Source organism: Pecten maximus, chromosome 3 (assembly GCF_902652985.1).
Source record: "Pecten maximus chromosome 3, xPecMax1.1, whole genome shotgun sequence".
NCBI classification, from domain to species: domain Eukaryota; kingdom Metazoa; phylum Mollusca; class Bivalvia; order Pectinida; family Pectinidae; genus Pecten; species Pecten maximus.
Genome location: NC_047017.1, coordinates 9,244,400 through 9,260,783, shown reverse-complemented (window position 1 = coordinate 9,260,783; position 16,384 = coordinate 9,244,400). Strand labels below are relative to the sequence as shown.

Sequence of the window (16,384 nt, the reverse complement as noted above, 5' to 3'; positions counted from 1 at the left end):
GCACTATGTAACAGAAAAAACAACATTGGAAACTATGGCAACAAGAGTTAAGGTAGAGTGTCCCAGAGGTATATTGCTCAACCTCTAATAATAGAGAGTTCTACTTTGTTATAGAACTTCATTCATAGTTTTATTTTTCACAAAAACACCATCTCCACCACAGGGATTTGATACAACGCTATGATGTACAATATGTTACCTACCTGAGGAAGAGAGGCAGTCTTTCCTCACGTGCCCAAACCAGTAACTGATCTCGTTCCTCATCTGTTGGGGCATACTGGACCGTACGCTCTGATGACCCGGATGATCCCCGATTATCCTCATTGTCTGAGTAGTTCACCTCCTCAAATGACCCCGTCAGACGGTTATATGTGGTCGCGATCGGGAAAACCTGTAAAAGTACCCAATACATATACTGTCTGATATTAAACGATACTGATGAATATTTCTTCACTTCCACCAAAATCAACTCTCTACATTATCATGAAAACAGAAACTTTAGACTTTTTTTTATCGTGTCAGAAGTCTTTAACTCCTGAAAGACATATGAACATGAACTGTCAATAACTAAATAAATGCTATTCTCATCGTGTTTGTTTCAAGAAAACAAAATTATATCATGAACGCTTGAGTTTAAAATTATTTATTTATTGCCCAAAAGTACAACATAAAAGATTTACATGTATGAGTGATTACAAATTGATATGGACATAGGTTTGTTTGTTTTGGCTGCCAATCAACAGTCAACAATTCATTCTGACGCTGTTTTTTGTAGCAGTTCTGACGCTGTTTTTTGTAGCAGTTCTGACGCTGTTTTTTGTAGCAGTTCTGATGCTGTTTTTTGTAGCAGTTCTGACGCTGTTTTTTGTAGCAGTTCTGATGCTGTTTTTTGTAGCAGTTCTGACGCTGTTTTTTGTAGCAGTTCTGACGCTGTTTTTTGTAGCAGTTCTGACGCTGTTTTTTGTAGCAGTTCTGATGCTTTTTTTTGTAGCAGTTCTGACGCTGTTTTTTGTAGCAGTTCTGATGCTGTTTTTTGTAGCAGTTCTGACGCTGTTTTTTGTAGCAGTTCTGACGCAACGCTGTTTTTTGTAGCAGTTCTGACGCAACGCTGTTTTTTGTAGCAGTTCTGACACTGTTTTTTGTAGCAGCTGTTGGCTACAACAGTTCAGCAACATACATACTAAAGCCCTGGTGTATGCTTCCCTGAGTAATGGGTGTGAAGAATTTTACCGAAGGACTGAGAATGTTTCCCCAGAGGTCGGTTAGTTTGATATACCCAGTATTGATATAGACATGATAGTCATATAAATATATCTCAGTGAGATGAAAATAAAACCCAGGGTATATTGACACTGACAGGGATGTACTTTACTCGAAAACGTCTATAGCTTTAAAACTTCAATATATATTGTTAAGAATGTAATACTTTTACATTGAGAAGTCTGACTGACAGGGGCGGAACATCAAATTACAGAATGCATGAACACCTGCGACCCGAACGTGTCTCAACTAATTTAAATTGAAATATTCCGTCTCTGTGCAACAATCAGAACCAGCATTGAATACAATTTTACAACTTTATTAGTTTTACACCTAGAGCAGTAACAGCGTATGAATTACTTGAATTTTCTCCTGTCAATAAAAACTGTTTTTTAAAATGCTAATGTCTACTCAGATTTCAATAATGTTTACATACATTGATCTTGCTCTAAAATATAATGAAAAATTCAAATATAAATTCTCAATTTTTTTTCTTAAAACATATTCATGCATTAACGTCAATGATTGGCTAACTGATAAAATGCTGAAGATTGATTTTTCTTGATCATACTCCTGACTGAAACTGTTCACCTTACCAGTCAATTAAGTTGAATAGTTTCAGTATATAACTTACATGTGATGACACATCAAAAATTGACATAAATAAACATTTCAAAACTCTTGACTTCAAAATTCATATCAATTAATTATAATTTAGAAATTGTTATTGTTAGAAAATCATACAGATTATACTGAAATCTAGATTTTTTTGTGACATTCCATCATTAGAATATTTCATTGATCTCGGTTTTTCATTAGTGCAAATAACATACGCCTGGTGACAGTTTACCTGGTAAAGTATGTAGGAGTGGATCAAGGATCAAAGATTTTTAAATTGCATTAACGGATAAATCTTGCGTCCTTATCAACGATCAGACTTTATCAGTATGTAATATATCGCTCTATGTATAAAAATTTGTCAAAGTCTGAAAGCTTTACATTCTAATTCAACCCTTTTACTGAGAATTTTAAATAGCATGTACCTCATGTTACCGTCGATCAGGAGATGAAAATAAAATTATCTATAGTTATAATCTTGTCATTAATTCAGCCCAGTAGGTATCTCAACTTTCTGTAAGGACTACGTATAGAATTAGGATTTTCACAGGTAACTTGTTGATATACAGGTATTAACGATTACCTATTGTACACCTGTACATTTATTAGAACACACCTGTTTTCCCTATTACGACCTTATGTTATTGTACACCTGTTTTATTGAGGATAAGTACAGGTATAACATTAAACAAGAGAGGCCGAAAGCTTTAAGTACACATCACAGATGTAATCAATAGTCACAGACATGGGGCATTAATGTCGGTAAGAAAATATCTTGATTGCAGTAAGGACCTAATTCACCTTACATACCTGGGTCGGCCGGGAGAGTCATTAGCCAATCAAGATACAGGTTTATAGAATGAAAACCTGTGTCATTATTGACCCAAACCTTACAATGCCTTACGATATAAACACCAAACAAACCCACCCAACGCGGGCCATCAAACCCTGTCAACAATCTATAACCTGGCCAATATACAGAAATGTATATAACACGGCCAATATACAGAAATGTATATAACACGGCCAATATACAGAAATGTATATAACCAGACCAATATACAGAAATGTATATAACCAGGCCAATATACAGAAATGTATATAACACGGCCAATATACAGAAATGTATATAACACGGCCAATATACAGAAATGTATATAACACGGCCAATATACAGAAATGTATATAACCAGGCCAATATACAGAAATGTATATAACACGGCCAATATACAGAAATGTATATAACCAGACCAATATACGGAAATGTATATAACACGGCCAATATACAGAAATGTATATAGCCAGGCCAATATACAGAATTGTATATAACAAGACCAATATACAGAAATGTATATAACCAGGCCAATATACAACAAGAGGCACATGGGGCCTGTATCGCCCACCTGGATGGACTAGACCAAATGTCAAAATAATGTTCATATTCAATTCGTTTTATTTGTAAATCTCTAACAATGCTATATATGGTTATAGTGTGGGATTCCGAACTGCTTTAAAGATTAATGAAGTCCAGACTCTCTAAGGTCTGAAAGACCTCAAGAATTGTTTTTAGAACATGCATTTATAACTTTATGACCAGTAGCGATTTAAAGGAATTACCTCTATTTCCCCTATTGGGCCCTGCCCATTTGTCCCCTTTGGGGTCAGAGTCACCATTTATGCAAAATCTGTTCCCCTTCCCCAAGGATGTTTCTGACCAAATTGGGTTCAAATCCATTCATAACTTTATGACAAGTAGCGATTTAAAGGAATTACCTCTATTTCCCCTATTGGGCCCCGCCCCTTTGGCCCCTCGGGAGTCAGAATCACCATTTATGCAAAATCTGTTCCCCTTCTGCCAAGGATGTTTCAGACCAAATTGGGTTCAAATCCATTCATAACTTTATGACTAGTAGCGATTTAAAGGAATTACCTCTATTTCCCCTATTGGGCCCCGCCCCTTTGGCCCCTTTGGGGTCAGAGTCACCATTTATACAAAATCTGTTCCCCTTCCCCAAGGATGTTTCTGACCAAATTGGGTTCAAATCCATTCATAACTTTATGACTAGTAGTGATTTAAAGGAATTACCTCTATTTCCCCTATTGGGCCCCGCCCATTTGTCCCCATTTTGGGTCAGAGTCACCATTTATGCAAAATGTATTCCCCTTCTGCCGATGATGTTTCTGGCCAAATTGGGTTCAAATCCATTCATAACTTTATGACTAGTAGCGATTTAAAGGAATTACCTCTATTTCCCCTATTGGGCCCCGCCCATTTGTCCCCTTTGGGGTCAGAGTCACCATTTATGCCAAATCTGTTCCCCTTCCCCCAAGGATGTTTCAGACCAAATTGGGTTCAAATCCATTCATAACTTAATAACTAGTAGCGATTTAAAGGAATTACCTCTATTTCCCCTATTGGGCCCCGCCCGTTTGGCCCCTTTGAAGTCAGAATCACCATTTATGCAAAATCTGTTCCCCTTCCCCCAAGGATGTCTCTGACCAAATTGGGTTCAAATCCATTCATAACTTGATGACTAGTAGCGATTTAAAGGAATTACTTCTATTTCCCCTATTGGGCCCCGCCCTTTTGGCCCCTCGGGAGTCAGAATCACCATTTATGCAAAATCTGTTCCCCTTCCCCCAAGGATGTCTCTGACCAAATTGGGTTCAAATCCATTCATAACTTTATGACTAGTAGCGATTTAAAGGAATTACCTCTATTTCCCCTATTGGGCCCCGCCCTTTTGGCCCCTCGGGAGCCAGAATCACCATTTATGCAAAATCTGTTCCCCTTCTGCCAAGGATGTTTCTGGCCAAATTTGGTTCAAATCCATTCATAACTTTATGACTAGTAGCGATTTAAAGGAATTACCTCTATTTCCCCTATTGGGCCCCGCCCCTTTGGCCCCTTTGGGGTCAGGGCCACAATTTATGCAAAATCTGTTCTCCTTCCCCCAAGGATGTTTCTGGCCAAATTTGGTCAAAATCCAATAAGGCCTTTTTGACTAGTAGCGATTTGAAGCAAATGTTGACGGACGGACGACGGACGGACGGACGGACGGACGGACGGACGGACGGACGGACGGACGGACGGACGACGGACGCTGCGCCATGACATAAGCTCACCGGATCTTCGGTCCAGGTGAGCTAAAAATTTTCTATAACACGGCCAATATACAGAAATGTATATAACACAGCCAATATACAGAAATGTATATAACATGGCCAATATACAGAAATGTATATAACCAGACCAATGTAAAGAAATGTATATAACCAGACCAATATACAGAAATGTTTATAACATGGCCAATATACAGAAATGTATATAACACGGCCAATATACAGAAATGTAATGCTTTGTAGATATTTGAAAAGAAAGTAACTTAGTATTAAAGCAGAGCTAAATAAGCTGTTATTTTTCTTTCTGTTTCATATAAATATACAACATCACTTCTAGCATTGCCTCTCACACCTCACATCTAGCCTCACACCTCACACCTAGCCTAGCCTCACACCTAGCCTCACACCTCACACCTCACACCTAGCCTCACACCTCACACCTAGCCTCACACCTCACACCTCACACCTAGCCTCTTACCTCACACCTAGCCTCACACCTCACACCTGGCCTCACACCTCACATCTAGCCTCACACCTAGCCTCACACCTCACACCTCACACCTAGCCTCACACCTCACACCTAGCCTCACACCGCACACCTAGCCTCACACCTCACACCTAGCCTCACACCTCACACCTAGCCTCACACCTCACACCTAGCCTCACACCTCACATCTAGCCTCACACCTAGCCTCACACCTCACACCTGGCCTCACACCTCACACCTAGCCTCACACCTAGCCTCACACCTCACACCTAGCCTCACACCTCACACCTTGCCTCACACCTAGCCTCATACTTCACATCTCACACCTAGCCTCACACCTCATACCTCACACCTAGCCTCATACCTCACACCTAGCCTCACACCTCACACCTAGCCTCACACCTCACACCTGGCCTCACACCTCACACCTAGCCTCACACCTCACACCTATCCTCATACCTCACACCTCACACCTATCCTCACACCTCACACCTTGCCTCACACCTCACACCTATCCTCATACCTCACACCTAGCCTCACACCTCACATCTAGCCTCACACCTAGCCTCACACCTCACACCTAGCCTCACACCTCACACCTTGCCTCACACCTAGCCTCATACCTCACACCTCACACCTAGCCTCACGCCTCACACCTAGCCTCATACCTTGCCTCACACCTCACACCTCACACCTAGCCTCACACCTAGCCTCACACCTAACACCTAGCCTCACACTTCACACCTAGCCTCACACTTCACACCTAGCCTCATACCTCACACCTAGCCTCACACTTCACACCTAGCCTCATACCTCACACCTAGCCTCACACTTCACACCTAGCCTCATACCTCACACCTAGCCTCACATCTCACACCTAGCCTCACACTTCACACCTAGCCTCACACTTCACACCTAGCCTCATACCTCACACCTAGCCTCACACTTCACACCTAGCCTCACACCTCACACCTAGCCTCACACCTCACACCTTGCCTCACACCTAGCCTCACACCTCACACCTAGCCTCACACCTCACACCTAGCCTCACACCTCACACCTGGCCTAGCCTCACACCCCACACCTAGCCTCACATCCCACACCTAGCCTCACACCCCACACCTAGCCTCACACTTCACACCTAGCCTCATACCTCACACCTAGCCTAGCCTCACATCTCACACCTTGCCTCACACCTCAAACATAGCCTCACACCTCACACCTAGCCTCACATCTCACACCTAGCCTAGCCTCACACCTCACACCTAGCCTCACACCCCACACCTAACCTCACACCTCACACCTAGCCTCACATCTCACACCTAGCCTCACATCTCACACCTAGCCTCACACCCCACACCTAGCCTCACATCTCACACCTAGCCTCACACCTCACACCTCACACCTAGCCTAGCCTCACACCTCACACCTAGCCTCACACCCCACACCTAGCCTCACATCTCACACCTAGCCTCACACCTCACACCTAGCCTCAAACATAGCCTCACACCTCACACCTAACCTCACACCTCACACCTAGCCTCACATCTCACACCTAGCCTAGCCTCACACCTCACACCTAGCCTCACACCTCAAACATAGCCTCACACCTCACACCTAACCTCACACCTCACACCTAGCCTCACACCTCACACCTAGCCTCACACCTCACACCTAGCCTCACACCTCACACCTAGCCTCACACCTCACACCTAGCCTCACACCTCACACCTAGCCTAGCCTCACACCTCACACCTAGCCTCACACCTCAAACATAGCCTCACACCTCACACCTAACCTCACACCTCACACCTAGCCTCACACCTCACACCTAGCCTCACACCTCACACCTAGCCTCATACCTCACACCTAGCCTCACACCTCACACCTGGCCTAGCCTCACACCCCACACCTAGCCTCATACCTCACACCTAGCCTCACATCTCACACCTAGCCTCATACCTCACACCTAACCTCACACCTCACACCTAGCCTAGCCTCACACCTCACACCTCATACCTAGTCTAGCCTCACTCCTCACCTAGCCTCACACCTCACACCTCATCCTAGCCTCACACCTCACACATGGCCTAGCCCAGCCTATATAGCTATCAGTCAGTATAACATTACTTACATTGAGAGCCAGGAAGGCATTGAAGTAGTCCAGGAAGAGATCATCGTAGGCTAACAAGTCCTCAAAGTTCTCTCCTGTGATGTCTAGGGCTGAAATTAACATAAAAGATATTATATATGCGTGTGTAAAAGGAACGATTTGTAAAAATAACCTACCTCCATCTGCGATCAAGCTACCGACCCCTCTCTTTCAAGCAAATACCCCATCATAAGGCTTAAGAGAAATTCTGGACGCCCAAACTAGTAAAGTGACCTGTATTTTCATCTTGTACACTTGAAGCCTATATTGTATACATATAATTTGCAAAGGGAAACCAAGTTCTTTTTATAACAAAACTCCATATGATATATAGTTAATTTGGTTTCAAATGTAGTCGGCTACCACACAGTACAGGTGATAATATCATATTCCCGGTCATTTAACACCAGTTAATAATAAACTACAATCACCCCAGATCTCAACCAACCTGTAGTGTAACTAAAACAGGTCCATATTGTCCATGGTATAGTGGTCAGTGTCCGAAGACTGTAATTAGTGGACGGTACTCTGTCATAGTCACTCTCCCCTTCGCTGAGTAATAAAGCTAAATGTTCATACGACATAGCTCCTCCTACACTAAACTCTAACACTGAATCTACCTCACTTCTTATGCTTCTCAAGCGTCAAATATTACTTCACCTCTAACGCTACTCTAAAGTCGGCCAATATTTTCATACCTATTTCCTCCTATTATAATCTTTGAACAATCAATTTGTGTAACTAATTATAAGAAAAATTATATTAAGAAAATCAGGCGTTTTCTGACAAGTACTTATTGATGGATTTGATACTGCACCCTACATATGGGTCAGTAATGAAATAAGAAAAAGTCACAAATACATTTTTTTAATTTGCTTTTTTAATTTTCGATCCTACATTCGAACAGCTGATCAATATCTTCAGTGGTTAAAGCAGAGCTAGACATGACAGGAGTCAGCCCAAGTGATTTGCCTGCATCGAAAAATCAATGTTATTGTTTCATGGTTTTAAGGTTCAAAATCACAAGGTCGTTTAAAAAGGCCAAGGTCAAATAGGGTCAAGGTCATCAGTGGCCATATATGGTCTGGGTTGCAAAAGATCATATTTTTATATTTAAACACTAGATGCAGCTAGACGCCTGTGCCCAAACACTGATAATAATATGTATACACCAGACGTCAGAATGTCCAAGTCTGGTGTTTGGGCGAGAGGGAACTCGGGACCAGAATTTGGTCATTATCGTATTATGACTAATCAGAAAGAGTTCATTAGAATATGGTAGAAATTTAGCACCAAGCGGCGACCATATGGCTATAGACTAACATCTGTTTAATGTATACATCTTATATAATAACATATTATGGTATATTACCTTGGAGATCGGTCGCTTGGCCTACATTGGCAGTCACTAATTTTGAAACCGATGTCGTCAAACGTTTCCGGAAAACCACCAAAAACCCGTTATATATCGATATCTATTAGTGAAATATTTTCGTGTTGTCTTGACTGTAGTAGATGTAGTACCCTGGACTTATAGATAGTGTTGTATGTCCGTAAATTCTAATATAGTAGTTATGTTTACGAAATGACGCAGATGAACGATTGATGGTCCAATGAGGACTTAAGTTAAGTTAAGCTTATTTCTGGTTCAGGACTTTTTAAGTCTGATACAGTATTTCTGTCCGGTCTAGTGTACATTGTTTTTATTATTTAATTGATGCTTTGTAGTTAAAGAAAAGTTCTTGGTTTTTCCAGTGATCGTCTAGCTTATTTTTGAAGGAGTTTACATTTAATGCTGATATAACTTGTTTTATAGTTCCACAGATATGCTATATATATACATATATAAGGTTTGAACTGAGAAATAGTACGTTACCAAACAATAACCAGGGAGACTTATAATTATCACATGTGATACCTGTAATAACAGACAATGGAATCACATTGATTGTGTGACGTCAATGGTGGACAAATTCTCCCGCGCATTTTTATGAATGCCGTATCCTCAAAATGTTATTAATATAATCCAATAATTCCCTGTTTAACGGAATACCTTTTCATAGTCACGTCACATCACATTATATGATCAATTTCAGCGTTTAATGACAGACCAGATACATATCAGTAGATGTATTTTATATTTCATTATCCGGAAATGTTCAAGAGATTTTACATGGAAGGTTTAAACAATCTAAATCTGTTATTTACCTTTTCCATACAGCTTAATTCTTTAATAGTTTATTTTATTTTATCTATAGTATAAAACTAAACAAGTGTCTGATAATGGTGTGTTGATAGTGAAATTTTAAACCAATCATTACGCGATCGATCAGGCCTACTGACACCGCCCTTTACCACCATACACCTAAGTACATAAGTATGTTACGACATACAAATGATTACACAGTCCTATAGTCGAATTAAATAAATCTACTCTGTCCAAATAAGGTAAATCTACTCTGGCCAAATAAGGATAAGGCCATCATCAGCGGTTACAACATAGTCTAGCTATTTACCGTATCCCGGCGGCGCACTTTACTTTTCTACATTTTGGTAAGAATGCCAATTTACGATTAAACATTTACCACACTCTCAGCATGTAAATCGACTTCAAATCAACTCACTTCATAAACAAATTACGGATGTCATATTATACTTTCCCAGATTAAGTTTCTATAGTCGAGTCCACAAGTGTGTGGTAGTTACTCGTTCAAATATTTGTTCGTCGACCGCCGAAGATTGCCTTCCTGTGTGTGTGTATTTAGTAAGGCAGCGTCCATTTCCAGCCTACGGACACGATTAGCAAGGTTAAAGCCCGAATCTATTTCAACAGATATTTATTTTGTCCATTAATACTCTCTGAAACGAGCCTACTAAATTTTGTCGTCAAATATCCCCATGTTTGGCACAAAGTCAACAGCTCCGGACGTGTGGATCTGAACGGTTTGCTGGTCCAATGACTGTGTATGGTAGCGCCTCCAAACATTAACAGTCTTATGACGGTTCACGACTTTTAAAGTACAAAATTACATTTATTGAATCATTGTTGAATCGGAGGTGTCTCATAACAGATTCCTAATGGCATTCAAAATCTTCATCTGAATCTAATTGGGAGATATAAATGTATTGAGTGATCTTGACGTGTTTCAAATCTATCCACGAGAGTACGCCCTGGCAGTAAAGTTTAATCGTATCGTTGACAGGCCTTTCATTCGTTGTTAGCGGTATCGATAATTGTACAAAACCAACTCTCATACGTACATGTCACATTTCGAAATAATGAATTTAAAGGTACAGTGCTTATATCAACGAGATACCGAAAATAAGTCGTAAAACTATTGTCAATTAGACCTCCAAAAACTGACTTTACAACTATCGATATTAGTGAGATTTCCAAAAGAAAATGTCAGAGACCCCGAAAATGACGTCAAGTTGCTTTAAATGTAAGACCGCTAAGATAGAGGTGCAACTATAGTGATAAAAATAGTCCGCAAAAACCGTGACAGAATTTTATGGTTTTCGATTATCGTTAGTTTGACTACTGGTCAACATGACTTGACATCCGAAAGGATTGAAATACAATTAATTGTCTACTGAGAGGCCGAAAGGCCGAAATAGCGCTACACCCGTTGATAATAACAATAAAATTCAGAATGACACTCTCGCAGTGATAAAATAGAGTGAAGCTGTAGAAATGCAACCGTCTGATAACTCCAAGACCGTGAGGGGCCAAGAAAAAAGACAACTCGGTCCAATTGGCTGGTCTCGGTCCAATTGGCTAGTCTCGGTCCATTTCATCATGCTTATTATCACAGGGACACAATAAAATTCGTCCCGTGCATGCAGTACATATATCACGTGACAGTACGATATTATCGTTAGAATGGTAACACAGGGAGACAAAAACACACACCAGTCAATTCTAAGGTTGGTAAAATTAGAAGTAAGAAACTTAATTCATTATAATTATTTTTTTAACAAGGAAACTACACTACCTCAAATTTCACCATAAATAATTATACCACAACCTTATATTTCTATAGGCTATGAACATGATGAAAGAGTTAAAAACTTGGTTTAAAACTTAAGAAATCAAAATTTAATGAAGTAGATCACATTAAGTTTTATCGTGGTTGACTGCTAAACTTTGATTTCAAAATAAATTTAATTTATGACCGGTTCTAAAAGTTTACAAAATAAAATTGATTCAAATGATTCAATAAGACATAAAGTTCATTTCACGTTTAAAACATCTAGTTTACCCAAACCGACAGGTCCAATGAAAGTCTGGGTATTGCACACATCAATCAAGCCTTTCTCTTTCTGTCTTACGACTTTCATTTTTTAACGCTCTACCTACCCAACCAGACATACTTACATGCCAATTCGACGCCATCAATGTCGTATACTTCCATTTATATATCCCTAAGAGGTAGGTTCGAATTATTTTTAAAAGAATAAGAAAAAATCCAGTTTTCACATTTTCACTGTCACTCGTAGAAAACTTTCTATGATAACCCTGTCGGAGAGCCCGGACAGAAGTGTGTAGCGTGCGCTGAGGATAGCCTTTGTATTTACACAATGACTGAGCGGCTCCGATAGATATTGGCTTACAACACCAGCACCAACTTGTTCACAGCGAAAGTAACTTCGATGGTGTTCAATGTTGTTCTTTCAAATGGCTAAAAATCTGAACATTTCAATATTTATTTTTGACAGCCCTTTACTATTGGTTGTCAATGTTAACTTGGCTTCCCCGGACACAATGAAGTGTTTGTAATGTTTTCCCTTCGTAATTCTTTATAAAAAAAAGTGCCACCGATTTGTTTTACAGTACATAAATAAATTACAAAGGCTTGTTTGAGTTTAAATGCATTTCACAGCACTAAAACTGCACCTCGCAATACACCCTAATACAAACACCATGTCGGCGACATCAAACGAGTTACCTGTATCGGATCGTTCATCATCGGATTTAACAGCACTGAATCATTCATTAGGTTACTAGGACGCCTTGTGGCTACCGTGGACGAAACAGCGCCCTGTACCACTATATAGCGGACATAGACATATTTATCATGGCAATTCCCCCAAAAAACGAAAAGGAACAAATAAATGGCCGATTCCAAATGATGAAATTTTCTCAGAGAATTTTCTATTTCCATCTTTATATCGAACGAACAATCAGCGCATTGTGTTTAATCCTCATACACTACCTAACGTGTTTTACTGGTAAAGTACATGTCGACAGAGGCTAACAATTATAGATTTAGTATGAATCGTCACAAAAGTTGATTAACAGTTAACCCCGATACAGTACTGTAAACAGCATCAGGAAACCGACCGGTCAAAGTTGATTTGGTTGTATACAACAAGCTGTTGGTATATAAGCCAGCATAACGACACGGATACAATGTACTATTTGTAAAATTGTGAAAAAATGTGTTTAAAGATAATTTTCAAGAATATATTATAATACACATGCACATTGTTTCGACTAATAATCGGAGTTTGATGATTGAAATATGAATTCAAACGAGAGGGAAATATACAAGCGCCTTGTCGGGCACCGTCCCCGAATTTGAAATACATTAATGCTATAATTATCAATAATCGCTAAAAGTGGAATTATATCAGACTCATATCAATGAACTGTCAATTAGATAACGTTTTACATTTTATCGGGTTTGAACGGCAATCACAATGGTTTCTTGTAAATATTTACCGATGTCTTTACACGGAGATTAGAACGTTGTGATTATGAAATAAAAACAAAAACAAAAAACAAAAAACGGAGTTGCATCTACAACAACCGAGATTTAATGTTGAATGATTACCCGGAATAAAGGACTACCCGGGGTTGTCAACCTTCAAGAAAAGGTTGCAATGAGGAAAAAACAGCGTATATGATGGTTCCTTACTCCGACTTACTGGAATGATTTTAATGTGACCATTTTAACGCCAAGTTCAAGGTCATAATGTATAAGGTTCTGAAATATACGGAAATAATATTAAATTGACCTTGAAGTAAACTACACACTCTTTAAAACATAAAGTTACATTTATAACATAAATCACCACTACAACCAAGCTACACGGACTGGAACAGGACAGGTGACCGGTGTTGGATGTAAAATTTCACCTGTTTACAACAATTGCGAAACAAGTTATTCTAGCTTCTTAAAACTTCCTTGGGAGAGAATCTGTGCGGAACCCGGAGCACCCAGTCAAGTAGATGATCGGAGAATTGAACCCCGATCATCTAGGTGAAAGAAGAGCGCTTTATAAAACCCTCATCAGACCACAGGTATCGGTCTTAGGCTTTGAGGATAATAAATATTATATTCAGGTCAGTCACCAGGAAAATAAGTTGTGACTGGTACCTGTGGTTACAACTTAAACAGTACATGATAACATTATCATGAAATGTCCATTTCACCGAGGTCTGCTGACACCATGGTGAAATAGATAACGGAAACTGTCATTTTCAGAAACAAGTGGCTAGATAGTGTGTGTCATTCTGACAGACGACGACAGCACTTTAAAGCATATAAATTACGTCCCAAGCATCGCTGTCTGGTGTGTACCGAAGTCGATCTCTCTTATAACTCAATATTACCGAGCTCTGACGAGATACGAGGCCAATTTCCGCGACAATTGACATTTTGTATAATTTCACATTGGCTGTTGCCATCGGGCCATGGTCAATTTCCTGTTTTCAAATATTCGCTCGATATTTTGAATGATTATCTCCAATAGCAACAGGAGACAGTATTAGCACAGCCTAGTACGACGTTTTATAATTCGATTGACCAGCTTACTTTGTACATGGAACTCCTTTTCAACTCTAAAAATCCATCCAATAACTCCGTGTATGAATATTCATAGCCAAGAACGATGAAAAGACTGAGATCTGCGTGGAATTTTTGTCGGGGAAATATCGACTGGTTTGAGTGTAATGCAAATTATGTTTGTTTATAAAACAAAACATCATGACGAAGGAAAAGGACACAGCGAGGAATTTCAAAACAACAACAAAGCATTATTGATCATTATTGATTGAATGCTATCAATGCAAATTGTATTTAATAGTATTCGTAACCCACAGCATGGACTGTTAAAATACACCAGTAATGGATAGTTACATATTGTAGATGGGCTTATTATTGGAGACAACAAACACGCTGTTACGAAACAAAAGTTTAACATGTGTACACACGTACTTTTTCGTGTGCGTGCATTTGTACCTTGGTGTCGCATATACGTGCACACAATCCCTAAATCGTTCTGGATGTCAATAAACCATTATTTAGAATCAGTGATACTTTCATTTAAACATAAGTGGACAAATTTATCTCTAAATGGAATTACTGTTACCACGTAATGGAGTTAAATTACTCAGTTTCAATAGGAGATGTCGCATTTATTAACGCCATTATTCCACAGTGCAAATTCTACCGTATGTCAAGAGAGGTGAAAAATTACAAAACGTGTGTCGAATTCCAATGTAAATATTAAAACGCTGCCGACAATATTCCATTGTTTTACTCTCGACATCCCCATATCTCATCATCCTTCATTGTTAAATATTTCAAAATAAAAAAAAACTGTCAAATTAAAATTCATTCTCTCTTCACATACTGACATGCTGTATAGATCCGAATAGTTTCAAATTAGCGTCGAATAGTTCGTGGCTTACTTCAAAACAATTTACCACCATCAACAACTTGAATTTTAAAATGTATCGTATATATAAATAATAAAGGCTGGTATTGTACTGACAGACTGGCTATATAACATACACACATCGTGATATATATATACGTACATGTATGTGTGTGTATTGCCACGCCATCAAAACTTTAATACCGATTTATTTGTCGCCTTGATATAAATGACAGACTTGCGGCTGGCAAGGGTTAGATTAATATTGTATTTAGAAAAAAAAAACTAGTCCAACGCCGGTATGTAGCAGTAGTTTAACACTGACAGCTGCTTGTGATAGCGTTCGTATGATTTTAAAATAGATTCCAACAGTAGTATACATTTATTTAAATGCCGATAATCTAAACAATACCCGTTATTGAAATACTTTAAATAGCCTTACAACCATGCAAGTTATGTTGGAGTGAGTTTTAAAGTCACTATTTTAAATGAGGACATATTGACATATAACACATACATTTATACAACTTTACAATATACATAAGTTTAAAATGAGATAATTGTCACTTGTCTTTATCTGTGTATAATTACATATGTGGGACTTATCGTTAACATGGGACAAGGTGTCCGGTGTAGCTACTGGTCACTTACCGTTCTTCATCCGGCCTCCGAATGACCGACGTACCGTGTCCTCACTCTCCACATTCTGCATTTGGTCAATTTGAATTTTATCACAATTTTTCCCTTTCGTATAAAATCCTATTTGGCACAATTTAGCCCTTTAGCGTGTGTTGCTAGGTACGCCAGTCAGCCATGTTGGAATACGTACGAGCCGGATATCAACAGACGGTATCGGATCGTTAACTGTATTGTACGTATTTACTCTACCGATCGACAGCGTACAATAGACAGATTTATGAGCGATTTAAAGTCTCCACTGCTACACTTTTAATTGCTTGATAATTCCGAAAACCCTTTTAAAGGATATTCTTACCTACAAAATAAAAGATGACGAATGATTGACAAGTTTGGACAGATTTGGTAAAGGATTAATTTCTTCACATAGTCGTCGCACTTTT

The 16,384-nt window shown here is 39.3% G+C and overlaps 1 protein-coding gene across 8 annotated transcripts in view; it reads right to left on the bottom strand.

The window, feature by feature from the left end:
- The window catches only part of LOC117323122, a 68,567-nt gene extending 52,402 nt beyond the window's left edge, over positions 1-16,165 (bottom strand). For 2 of the 8 annotated variants that reach the window (XM_033878142.1, XM_033878145.1), the window contains exons 1-3: positions 15,957-16,161; positions 7,623-7,711; positions 204-391 (exon numbers count right to left, since the gene is read on the bottom strand). In XM_033878142.1, the coding sequence (XP_033734033.1) occupies positions 204-391; positions 7,623-7,711; positions 15,957-16,017 (338 nt within the window). In that variant the 5' untranslated portion in view covers positions 16,018-16,161. Of the gene's footprint in view, positions 1-203; positions 392-7,622; positions 7,712-12,018; positions 12,169-15,956 lie in introns of those variants that run through there. The other 6 variants (XM_033878146.1, XM_033878149.1, XM_033878147.1 and 3 more) reach the window with 5 other exon arrangements.
- Between the last annotated feature and the right edge of the window lie 219 nt (positions 16,166-16,384).